Below are 13873 nucleotides of genomic sequence, written 5' to 3'. Positions count from 1 at the left end.
TGAAAGAAAATTTGATGTTTCAAGTGACTCCAGTTAGAATTGATGATATCAGTGTCAAGCGACTGTGCGAAAAGGAAGTTCCGTTGGTGAAAGTTTCTTAGAGTCGGGCCGGAGTGGTGGAGCATACATGGGAGCTTGAGTTCGACATGAGGAAGGATTATTCTCACCTGTTTACAGGTAATTGTCATCAAATTTTGAGGACAAAATTTCTAATTAGGTGGGTAGGATATAAAATCCAGTTAAGTAATGGATAATTAACTAATAAATTAATTATGAGCAAAAAGGGTTAAGAAATTAAAATTTCATAGTTGGGAAAAACAAAAACATTTAGAATACAAATTAAAACACTAATCTTAAAGGTTTTGGCCCAAGATTGGGCCCAAGCCTACATACATAAGCCTTCAACTTAAGCAAGTTCAGCACATTCCGAATGAGTGAGAGAGGGGGAAACAAACAAGAGAAGAAGAGAGGGGAGGAAGCCCTAAAACACTATTCATTATCATCTTCCTTCACCCATATCTTTCAATCCGGAGCTTTGATTGATGAGCCATTTGTGGCCACGTGTTCGTCCCAGAATCCTTTTTGATTCCATCTAAACATTATGGTAAGGAACTTCGAATTTCTCGCCCAGTTCTTCCTTTACTTCAATTTTGCATTTTTGGTTTTGGTATTGAGAAAAATTCAATTTTTTAATGTTTAGGGAAGGCTCAATCGTGAGTTCTAGTAGGGCTTTAACCCAAGGCTACGAGATATAAGGTAAAAAACATTTTCCCTTTGATTTTGCATGAATTTAAGTTATGAACTTAGTGTGAATGTTATGATAATTGAATGTGGTTAGATGGAAATTGATTGGGTTAGCTTGCATTGATGCAAAATTGATTAGTTTGGTGCAAATTCGGTGCAAAATTGAGTGGAAGATCCTTTTAGTATGGAATTGGTGGATTTTGAGTTCCAACGGGAAAGATTTGATTTAAGGAGTTGGAACCACTGTCTAAGAGGTACGGATTTTAATTTTGAGTAGGCATTTTGTAAGATTATGTGGATGCCTAGGTTAATTGCTCCTAGGATAGTATTGAATGGAATTACTTGTGTTTGTGATTAGTTAGTTGAATATTGATTGTTGGTTGTTGTTGTGAATTATGAATTAAATTGTTGTTGAGTTTGGATATGTGGTATGGTGAGTATGTTATATGTTAAATGAAATTCGATGTATAATAATACCATTGATGATTGATAAAAATTTGGGACGGAGGCCGTGATCGGGTGAGAAATTCCCACGTAGTAGGTGAAGGTAAACGTGTGGATTATGATTGAAGCAATGAGTGTTATAATTGATTGTGGAACTGAGTGAATTGTTGGATTTTTGATATTGAATATTGATGGAAATTATTGGAAATGAATGATTGATTGGATAATTGGGTTAATTAGGCTTGGATTGATTGGAAATTGATGATTGGGAGTAGAGGAGGTTGGGTTTGTAAGTGGTTTTGGAATGAAATGGAATTGAATTGAAAAATGGCAAAAGTGAACATTTGGATAAAAACCAGTTCTTAACCAACTTTGACGAGCGTAACTTAGTTCTCAGACTTTCAGATTTTGTGAAACTTATCTTGAATGAAAATTGGGTTTGATTAGTTTATGATGTTTGAAGAAAGACAGAAAAAAAAACTTATTTTTAATGAAAAAATTATGCTCATTTGAAGTTTACGGTTAAAAACTGAATTTTGCAGAAGTTGCAGAAAATTGAGCTCATGCGTACGCATGAAGGGTGTTACAGAATTGAAAGAGTTTTGTGCGCATACCATGCGTATGTACAAAAACCAAGTCATACATACGCATGACCCACGCATACGCACAACATGCAATCCAGAAATAAATCTTTTCGTGTGAGTTTCACGCGTTCGCACAAAAGGGGGGCTCATCCATTCGCATGAGGCATGTGTACGCATGATTGTCCTATTTTGCAAGAAATGTTTTCAACTATTTTTGCCTATGCAGCCTACTTATTCACCTTTCTAATCCATGTTTAAGGTCCGATAACTCGGTTTAGGCTTGAGTAGGAGTGTGAGTATAATTACGGAATGAATTTGATGAAAATGAATAAGATTGTGGATTGGATTGTTAAAGATACTGATGAGTTGATAAAAGCTTATGAGTGATGAACTTACTAAATATTAAATTGACTTGAGACATGAACGATAAGATCGACGATGATTGAGTATGGCCTGATTGGTTGGATTGGCAAGGTCTGGGTAATATCCTGCTTATGTATTAATTGAATATCGGTTTATGGAAAGGTTTGAGTGTTATCCCGCTTGTGTAATAAATTGAATTTGATTGATATGATATCTCTCTAGATAGATGGAAGGGTGCGAATTAGAACTCCCTGAGGAGATGCAGTAGTTCGCCCCACTTGCTACGGGTTGAGATTTGAGAATTTGTTGACCATCCACTTTGTATAAAAGGCTAAGAAAATAGCCCCCTCCTTGGACAGAAGACATGTCTAAAATAGTTCAAAAAATTAAATATTTAGTAAAAGAAATTCCTTGTTTGAGTATACCAGATCCTAAGGCAAGTCTAATCGTAGAAACAGATGCCTCCGAATTAGGGTATGGAGGAATACTTAAACAAGTCCTTCCAAACTCCTCAAAAGAACAAATAGTTAAACATCATTCGGGTGTATGGAATTCAGCCCAGAAAAATTATGCTACTATTAAAAAAGAAATATTAGTCATTGTCTTATGTGTTTCACGTTTCAGGAAGACTTGTTCAATAGAACCTTCTTAATAAGAACTGATTGCAAGGTAGCTCCTAGTGTATTAAAGAATGATGTTAAAAATCTAGTTTCTAAACACATATTTGCTAGATGGCAAGCTATATTATCATGCTTTGATTTTTCTATTGAGCATATTAAAGTAGAATCAAATGCATTACCTGATTTTCTAACAAGAGAATTTTTGCAAGGTAAAAGAGAGTAAGAAACAAGCAAATAGTGAAGATTATGGTCAACCTCTTGACCAACCAGCAGCTCCAATACAAGCTAAACAATTATCTATCAAACCCTTGACGATGTCACAGGTTGTTAAAAGTGAAAAATCATCAGCATCAACTAAAAGCTTATATGAGTTGCCAACAGTTAATAGATATACATTACTTCAGCCATCAAATTTATTTAAAACTAAACCATTATCGGAAGAACATCCTTATCATGAATAACCCATACCTCTAAAAATAATGGCTTTAGAGAAAGAGTGGTTTAAGATGGATAGAAGAATCCTTTATAAAACAGCTTTTCCAAATACTTTTCACTACCCTCCAACAAATATTCAAAAAACCCGAACCTTTTATGAATTTATCTTAGTAGACACAAGGATCAATTGAATTAACTCATAATAAAGATCCGACCACAAAAGATACAATATTCTCAAAAATTAATATTATGAAAGTAATAACATTATCAGAATGGGAAAACCCTCCTTTTCATTATAAAAGTTTTACTAGAAAATTTGAACTACAGCACTACTCCTATTATGTTTATATAGATGCTTGATGGAACACCTTGTATCTTTCCCCAAATCCCCACTCTTAGTTCATATGGTTCCGAAAAGGAATTTCGCTACAGTTTCCCAAATGGTGCCAGATATGGTTTCAAGAGTTTGGACCAATGGAAGTAATTTTTCCAAAAGAAGCTAGTATAGCTTATGAATATTTCAAAAATAAAACATCATTTCTGGATGAATATAAGCTGATTTCCTTCATTCTCACTATGGGAATATGCTAGATAATGACCTGGGAATATGATTCCGCAGGATATGAAGATACTCCAAGTGTCCAATATTTAATTAGAAACATAAAAGTGAAATGGTGGAATAAATTCAACCTGAACCTAATTAGTAAAAGAGCAATTGATAATTAGATGACTATATCCCAAAAAAGAGCAGAACCACCAAGCCATAGTTCAGGGTTCGAAAAAATATCATTTGAAAAAGAAACTCACTTTCTAGCCCATAAAAAAACAAATGATGGCGGCCTTTGCAGCGGCCACCTCAGAAGAAGAGATCCATAATTCTTTAAAAGCAATAAAAGCAGAACCAACAGACGAAGATGAAGAAGTCCAGTCCAGCCCAGGACTGTACATATGAGATACCCAAGATCCATTTGAAGAGTAAAAAATAAAAGAGTCCCGAAATAAAAAAAATAGACATCTGTATAAAGTTAAGAGAGAAGGTGTCAAGACGATCTCAGAAAATAACAAAAGCATCTCATGCAGAAAGGAACAAAAGACATCAACAGGATTCCAACAGAATCACAGCAGAAAGAACAAAACCCACTACCGGTTTTTAGAAAACTAGAATAGAAGACATTAACTCAGAGACAGAACCTCTGAATCAGCCCACAGAAAGAGCAAACGGATTAGCAAAACTAAGGGTTAAAATGTAAAAGAATAAGGAGCTTAGCTCACTATAAAAGGGGAGGGGGAGGAGGTTGTGAATCACCCGCAATTCTACACACATCCTCTCATACTCTGAAACACAAACACCTTTAAGCTTTCGTTGCAATCTTTGTATTTAAAAGTTTCATCCTTTGTATTTTGGTTCAAGCCTCTGATTTATAATACAAGTTCATATTACTCCATGATCAAGTGAGTATTAATATTTAGTTCATTATTTGTGTATTAGATTTTATTATCCTATTGACAGTACTCTTTAGTACTCTATTTCTTATTAATTTTAATTTTATTATTATTAATATGGTAATCTCAATAGTTGGTATCAGAGCCAGGTGAAAGCCTGGTTCTGGTATCTTCTCATGAGACCACCATATACCCATAATATCATGAGAAGATCAATTAAACTCTGTCCTTACTGTTATCCATATGAAACGAACTATATTATTAGAGACGAGGAGATCCTTTATAATCAATTACTTGCGATTAAATTGTTTCGTTATTATACTAGACTTTATTACAATCTCTAAACTTTGTTCCTTCATACATTCGTATCCTTATACTTGTATTATTATTATTTTGAACTTTGTTAAACAACTAAAGACCTTGTAGAACTCCATTCCCTAATCTATTAAAGATAAGTGTAGCGATGAGAGCCGTCTATATGTTGGTCAGCCCAGTGAGCATACCTGGTGATAAGTCCTCTTTGAAGGCAATAAAACCATTGGTAAGCTAGGGTGGTCCCGTAGCATAAGTCTTTAAACAGATAATGGCTGGAATTCTAAGATCTTTAGCTGAATTAAACAGAGCAAAGAATAATTCAACAATAATAAGGAATAATGAAACTAAAGTCTCAAGCTCATCCTCAGAATTACAAGTAGTAAAATTAGAAGAAAAGTTTCATAACTGGTCTATACCTCTTATAAGCAAAAACGAAGTTTATAAAAGACAAGCATTTTGGGAACAAAAAGATAATGAAATACACATGTTAGAGTACAGTTACCCAGGAACTAGTAATAATCACAACATAAACATACTAGAGGAAGAAAAACTAAAAGAGCATCAACAAAAAGGTTATAATTTTATTCATATAGGACTTATCCAAGTAGCAACCAAACCTAACTTTAGACTAGGAATTAACATACCTATCTTAATGGTATTACAAGACACAAGGTTTAAAAAATTTAGAGACTCACTAATAGCTATATTAGAAAGTAATTGTCATGATGGTCCAGTATTTTTTAATTGTTATCTAAATTTTTCCATGAGCCTTAAAAATGAATACACCTCTGAAGCTCTCAAATTATATATTAAAACACCTAAAGACATCATTGATGAAAAATATGATCCTTTTGAGGTAATTTATAGAATATATTATAAAATTACAAGGGTAAATTATAACTTTAGGGCTAAAAGAGAATTATCAAAAGACGAAACTATTATTATTCATGCTAGTTTACGAACATCTTTTGTTCAAACACCTAAAAAACTTCAACATGAAGAACTAATGGGGAATATCTCTGAAGAATGGATTTTAGAGGATATAGTAGAAGAAGAAAAAATAGAAAATACAGAAATTAGGGACATCATTACAGAAGGTCCAAATATTAGACTAAGAATGAATAGGTCTCATTTAGTTAGAATACCAAATTACCAGAATAAAGAAGAAATTTCACCAAGACATTCTATAGATAATTCCTTCATAAACGATGGAGTTATAGGAATAAATAACAATAGACCACATATAGCAACTCTTTTATATGGAACAGAAAATAATTATTCGCCAACTACCTCTCAAATCCTAGGAGTTATAATGAAAGAAGAACCTTTTGAGATTGATAAAAATTGGATTAGTAAAGATTTTTATGCAGAATATAATACAGGATTAAGAAAATGGTATTTTGCTAGATATTCTGAAAAAGAAACTATAGAAATAAGAAAAGAATTTTATGATTACTTAATAAAAAATAAAATCAATTTATACTTCTTCTACTGGTTAAAAGCCTACTTTCATGATTTCAAAAAAGAATTTTGTCCTTTAACTAAGACAACCACTACAGGGCAAACCGTAGAGTCCCAATATCCACCAAAAGAAACCATAAAACTACAGGTAGCACACAATTTAGAACTAGAAGTCACCCCTATCAAGATAGTAGAATAGAAGTAAGTGTAGACAAAAGAGACATTAAAAAGGTACATCAACAACTTAACTACACCAACACAGTCCTAGATATTATGAAAAGCCAGTTAGAAAGAATTGAACATAAACATGAACAACTTAAGCCCATAGAAAAACCTATATATAAGTTCCAAAATCCTGATATAATCAAACTTAGAACAAATGTGGAAGCAGACATTGATGAGTTAAAAGAAAAACTTAAGTCCATAAGTCTAGAAAAAACAGCTGTTAATACAATAGAAATTAACAAAATGACACACAAGAATCAGTATTACCCAAAACTAAGAAATTATTATCCAAGACCAACCCCGGCTGACGTAAGCCTTGAAGAAAGAACACATCTAGTATAAAATAGTTTTACCGGATCAGAATAAGTAGAATGGAATTTAGATGGGTTAAGTGAACAAGCCATTTTAGATCTAATATGTAGTATGAGTATGGCAGTGATTGTGTGGAAAACGATCCAACACAAAACTCACCGGCAAGTGTACCAGGTCGCATCAAGTAATAATAACTCACATGAGTGAGGTCGATCCCACAGGGATTGAAGGATTGAGCAATTTTAGTTTAGTGGTTGATTTAGTCAAGTGAATCATGATTTGGTTGAGTGATTTGTGCTTTGCAGAAACTAAATTGCTTGAAATATAAAGGGGAAGGGGAAATTTGCAGTAAACTAAAGAGCAGGAAAATAAAGGAGCAGATTCTTAAAGTGCAAGTAATATAAATTGCAGAAACTTAGATTGCAAGAAATGTAAATGGCTGAAGCTTAAAGTGCAAGAAATGTAAATTGCTTGAATCATAAAAAGAATTGAGAATTGGGATTGTAGAATCTGAACAAGAACAACTAAATTGCATTAAACATAAAAGAGAAAATCTAAGTGTAGTGAAGTGGATCTTAACAGAAAAGTAAAATGACTTGAAGAATTTAAAAGCAGGAAAGCAGTGCTTAATTTGCAGCAGAGTAAAAGAGGTTGAAGATCTCAGGAGTGGAAGAGACTAGATAACAATTCTAGATCTCAAATCCTTCTTTGATCCAACAAGAACAATTGCAAGAGAAACAAAGAAAAGTAAATTGCAGAAAGCTGTAGAAGATGAAGCAGTGAATCAAACAGAAAATGAAATTCAATTGTGCAGAAAAATTAAACAAGATCTCAGGGTGAGATTGAAACAAAAGTTCTTCAATTCTCTACCCAAGATCCAAAGCAAGAAAATAAAAGAGTGCTCAAGCAAGAACCAAGAAGAAGAGAGATCAATTCTCCTTCCAAGTTCTCTGAAATCTAAACTCAAAAACAAAAGCTCAAAATGAAAATGAAAGTTCAAAGAAAAATTCAAAATAAAATTCCAGCCCCCTAATTACATCAAACTAACTCCTATTTATACACTTTCTATTCTTGGATATTGGAATTTGGATGGGCTTTTGATTTGGTGAAGATTTGAATTAAATTGGACTTTTGGTTGAATTTTCAGCCCATGGGTAATATGCTTCCAGGGGAGTGCTCAGCTCACAAAGTGAGCTGAGCTTTGACACTTAGTGTGGGGAAGCATTGGTAGCGTGCTGCTGTCTTGGGGTGCATCAGGGGAGAGCTCAGCTCACTTTGTGAGCTGAGCATTGGTGCTTTGGTGCCAAATGTTGCGCGCTATGTGCCCCTAGACCGTGTCATATGTTGCATGAAATGCCCATGGATAGCGCTCAGCTCTCCAAGTGAGCTGAGCTTTGGTGCCTTGTCTTGGTCCCTTGAAATATTTTGCGTGCCAGGTCTAGGACATCATCAGGGTAGCGCCCAGGTGGTGCTAAGAGCGCAACTTCTTTGCTGAAGCCTCCGTGTTCGAAACTTGTTGGGAGCATTTTGGCCAATTTTGGCTTATTTTCCTTGCAAGGAGTAGCGCTTCCCCCATCCCCTTTGGTCATGGGTTCAAACCTTGGAGTAAGCATGTGGCAAACATTTTCCTTGAATTATTTCTTGTGTGCTCCCGATAGTGCTCACTTTGTGAGCTGAGCTTGGTTCTTCTTTCCTTGTTTCTTGGCCTCATGTTGTGCTCAGCTTACAAAGTGAGCTGAGCTTTGTGCCTTGGTCTCCTGGGAGTGAGTGTAGCGCTCACTTAGTGAGCTTTGGAAGGAGCTTCATGGTTTTGTTGCACCACACTTCCTCTTTTCTTGGCCACACTTTTTCTTCCTTGAGCCACACTTCTTAGGCCACGCTTTCTTGTTTTCTTGTTTTCTTCACCTACAATTAACCAAAACAACCAATCAAAGTATCACCAAATTCACAAGGCTTATAAATCATTAAAAATCAATTAAATTTAGCTTAAACCTCATGATTTAGCATCAATTTCATGGTGGTTGTTTGATTCAAAGAAGTCATGCATTTTCATTCCAAATTGCTTTCTTAGGATGCAAGAAAGTGCATAAAACCAAATAAAAACAAAGGAAAAGGCTAGTAAAACTGGGATATGATGACTTGTCATCAGGCAGCAACTGCTTATAAGGCAAAATGAGCTACTGATAGAGAAACAGCAGTCATGATTACACAAGAGTTCACAGGACAATTAAAAGGATGGTGGGATAACTTTTTAACTATACCAAAAAGAGAATTAATCCTAAGTAGTATAAAACCAGAAGACCAATCACAAGACGCCACAGCGACCTTAATTTTTACAATTATTAAAAACTTTTTAGGAGACCCAAATATTTTTAAAGATAGAATAGGAACCCAACTAATGAACTTACGATGCCCTACAATGTCTGACTATCGATGGTATAAAGATGTTTTTATTTCTAAAGTTATGATGAGAGATGATGCAGCAGCTCCTTTTTGGAAAGAAAGATTCATAGCTGCCCTACCTAAACTCTTTTCAGAAAAGGTTTTAATCTTTATTTGGTACTCAAATACCATATAAAGGCCTAACTTTTGGCCAAATACATAATATAGTAGTACAAACTGGAGTAGAAATATGCACTAACACTAGATTACAAGAGAAAATGCGAAAAAATATGAGCAATAAACGAGAATTAGGAAACTTTTGTCAACAATATGGCATTACAACTGAAAAGTACCTAACAATCAAAATAGAGTCATTAAGAAAAGAAATACAAAACCTTTTGGGAATAGGTATAGGTATCAATCGAAAGAATCTTACACAACAGAAAATAAGCCAAAAGAAAATTACAGGAAAAAACAAAAGTGGAATAATCAAAAGAAAAGTAACAAGAAACAAATAGTTTGTTGGAAGTGTAAAAAACCAGGTCATTATGCAAATAACTACAAAACAGAAGAAAAAATAAACAAAATTAGTAATAAAGAAGTAAGAAAAACTTTAGCGGCTATATTAATTGACAGTGAATCAGAAAGCGAAACGGAAAAAGAATATTCTTCTGATGATTCAGAAAAATTTATACAACAATTAGATATACCATCTTCTTCAGAGTCTTCTGAAATAGAGGAAGATTCATCTCTAGGACCAGGAATATGTAACTGTGATAGTTGTGTAAAATCTTTAAATGTAATTACGAGAACTCAAAAGTCAATCAATACCTTAACTAGAGAACAAACAAACACTTTAATTTCTATAATAGATAAATTAGGAGATTCTCCCTTAAAAGATGAATTCTTATTTAAATTAAATGATCTAATTAGGAAAGAAGGAAAATTTAAATAAGAAATAAGGCCAGTAGAAATTAAAGAAATATATAATAGGTTTAGAACACCTAAAGAAAAAACTTCTTTAAAAGATTTACAAGAAGAGATAAAAATGTTAAAATCCAAAATTTCTGAATTAAAACAATAAAATATATCTCTTGATTATAGAATACTAAAATTAGAAGGCGAAAACATAGTAAGATTACAAAAAGGAAAAGAAAAATTAGAATCAATAGAAGAAGAAGAAGAAATTATAAATCCAATTAATTATATTAATGAATTATCATTATTAGTTAACCAAAAACGGTATACCCCTATAGTCATAATAATCGGAACAGAGAAATTTGAGTTTATGCCTATGATAGACTCTGGGGCAGATGTAAATTGAATCCAAGAAGGATTAACACCTACCAAGTACTATGAAAAAACAACTGAAACTATTGTCAAAGCAGAAAATGACAAAATGACTATAAACTATAAGACTTCTAAAGCAAATATTTGTAAGGGAAATGTATGCTTTTCAACTACCTTTTTCCTAGAAAAAAGAATATCTCAACAAGTTATATTAAGAAACTCCTTCACTCTACTATTATACTCTTTTACGGTAGATGTAGATGGTGTAACCACCTATTGTATACCAAACCAACCTATTCTATTCGAATTTATACAAAAACCAAAAAGGAAGGAACTAAATTTATTACAACAAATGGCTACTTCACAAATCAATATAATAGAAGGAAAAAAGAAACAAGTTAGCTTCCTGAACCAAGAAATTGTATATAAGAAAATAGAACAACAATTAGAAAGTCAAAAAATTCAGACTCTAATAAAAGAGATAGAAGACAGGATAAAAATGGACTTGTACAGCTTAAACCCAAAAGTATTTCATCATAGAAAATTACATGAAATATCTTTACCCTATGAAGATGACTTTAATGAAAAAGGCATCCCCACTAAATCCAAACCAATACAAATGAACAAAGAGTTATTGACATATTGTAAAAAAGAAATCCAAGAATACTTAGATAAAGGACTAATCAGGCCATCAAAATCTTCTTGGAGTTGCACAGGATTCTATGTAATGAAAGTTTCAGAAATCGAAAGAGGAGCTCCAAGGTTAGTAATTAATTATAAGCCTTTAAATAAAGCCTTAAAATGGATAAGATATCCCTTACCAAATAAAAATGACTTAATTAAAAGACTAAGTAAGGCTATTATATTCTCTAAATTTGATTTAAAATCCGGATACTACCAAATCTCAGTAAAAGAAGAAGACCGGTATAAAACAGATTTTATATTACCCTTTGGACATTATGAATGAAATGTAATACCCCAAGGATTAAAAAATTCACCAAGTGAATTTCAAGAAATCATGAATAAAATTTTTTATGCATATGTAGATTTTACCATAGTCTACTTAGACGATGTTCTTGTATACTCTAGAGGAATAAACCAGCATATTCAACACCTAGAAAAATTTATTAATATTATAAAAGAAAATGGTCTTGTCCTATCTGAAAAGAAAATGAACATATTTATAACAAAAGTAAGATTTCTAGGATATGAAATTTTTCAAGGAATAATTACTCCGATTAAGAGATCTGTTGAATTTGCAGAAAAATTTCCAAATGAAATTATCAACAAAAAATAATTACAAAGTTTTTTAGGATGTCTTAATTATGTAGCCGAATTTCTACCAGGAATAAGAACTTTATGTGAGCCTTTGTATAAAAGGCTAAGAAAACAGCCTCCTCCTTGGACAGAAGACACACTACAACAAATAAGGGTTTTCGCAATGGTCAAAAACCGTTGCCATAGATCAGAAAACCATTCCTAAAACTTTAGGCAACGCTTTGGCAATGGTTTTTCACCTGTGGTATATGCGGCCGTTACCAATGCTCAAAGGCAACGGTTATTTATCTAAGGCAACGACAACTAAAAAACCGTTGCCATAGTTACTAACATAGACAACGGTTTTGACAACAATTTTTAAAGAACGGTTTAGAACCGTTACTGAATAGGCAACAGTTTAAAACCGTTGTCTTTTATGATGTAACGGTTTAAAACCATAACTGAATAGGCAACGGTTTTAAGCTGTTGTAGTTTTATTATTCACAAAGACCACAATTTAAAAGCGTTGCCTTTGGTGTTTCTTTTTGCAACAGTTTTAATTGCATGCCATTTTGTACTTGTCTTTGACAACGCTTTTAACACCATTGTCTTTTGTGACTTTTCACAACGGTTTTTTGTAATTATATAATTCTTTATTTACAATAGTTTTCTCATGTTGCATTGAAATTAGTTCCAACTATTTTAATTTAGTGTCGATAAATAAGTTTAACTATTTGAGTCAAATCACTAAAAAAGCTAATTGAACATTTACCATTAAATTTGATTTACAGACAAATTTTTGTGTCACTGAAGTTTGATTAAAGAAAAATATACATAATAAAGAAAATTAATACTCATTGCTTTGCATCATTTTACAACTTAAAATGCACCAAACTAAATTCAAATCAAAATTAGAATCAATTAATTCATTGTTTGTACACTCAAAAAACTTAAAAGTTTAAAATCTATACACGTTGACACTAGCTAAGCCATTACCGACTAAGAACCTGCTGCAGCAAGTAGCATTCTCAATCAACATGTAACTGCGAAAGTAATTAAAAGAACATTGATTAGCATCAAACAAAGTGCAAACTACAAGAAGAAAAGAAGAGAAACATGCAACACAAAGCATACCACAACTTTGATATTCAGCAACATCGTTTGCTCTCTCTTTATCTATTGAGGAACTCCTAAGGACTTGGCTCTTGGAAGAGTCGCAGAATTTGTTTCCAAGTCTGCTGCCACCGAGAATGTCCTCAGCCAAGTCGTCAAACAAATTTTGTCCCTAAATATTTACCATGGTTTAAATACTCATTTTGTGAAACACTAAGACATCCATTGAGATAATCAACCAACTAGAAATTAAACCAACTAGCAATTAAGAAACAAAATAAACCAACTAGCAATTAAGAAACAACCATTAACATTAACATTATGCTCAATAAAACAACTTAGCTTAATTTCAAACTAAATTGAATTAAAACAAAACTTCTAGCTTAACTTTTTACACAGAGAGAACATGTTCAACTAAATGACTCTTTTAATTTCAAACTAAATTGAATTAAAACAAAAGTTCTATGCTTAACTTTTTACACAAAGAGAACATATTCAGCTAAATGACTCTTTGATTTATAATAGAAAATAAGCTTAATCCAAACGCATACCGTAACTGAACCTCAGCAGACCAAGTGGGGGACATCGTAGCGAACGCAAGCGGAGAGGAGAGCACGGAACAGCAATGGATTACAGAGCAGTAACCGATGACGACACAGAACTATTTTCTCCTAACATTGCTTAGAACAAAATCTCATTAAAGAGAAAAAAATCAATCAACAAAGTAACTAATGACAAAACAAGGTCTACCTGTTTTGTTCTCAATTGCAAATGACAGGATTTAACATACCTAACCTAACCCAACCCTCTTTTCATGAATTGAAAGAGATGTTGGAGACTTGGGAGTAAATAATGGTTTTAATATCACATCAAGATGATTAGGTA

General features: G+C 33.1%; 1 protein-coding gene across 6 annotated transcripts in view; it reads right to left on the bottom strand.

The window, feature by feature from the left end:
- Positions 12826 to 13873, bottom strand: part of LOC110268835 (pyruvate dehydrogenase E1 component subunit alpha, mitochondrial-like) — a 2965-nt gene continuing 1917 nt past the window's right edge. For 2 of the 6 annotated variants that reach the window (XR_002357398.1, XR_002357399.1), the window contains 3 exons: positions 13540 to 13794; positions 13010 to 13160; positions 12826 to 12918 (listed from right to left, as the gene is read on the bottom strand). Coding sequence is in view for 2 of the 6 variants with exons in the window: in XM_021115817.1 (XP_020971476.1) it covers positions 12908 to 12918; positions 13010 to 13160 (162 nt within the window). In the remaining 4 variants the exon portion in view is untranslated. The remainder of the gene's footprint in view (positions 12919 to 13009; positions 13161 to 13539; positions 13795 to 13873) is intronic. The other 4 variants (XM_021115817.1, XM_021115816.1, XR_002357401.1 and 1 more) reach the window with 3 other exon arrangements.

This window comes from Arachis ipaensis, chromosome B02 (assembly GCF_000816755.2).
Source record: "Arachis ipaensis cultivar K30076 chromosome B02, Araip1.1, whole genome shotgun sequence".
NCBI lineage: Eukaryota > Viridiplantae > Streptophyta > Magnoliopsida > Fabales > Fabaceae > Arachis > Arachis ipaensis.
This window is presented reverse-complemented; position numbering and strand designations above follow the sequence as displayed.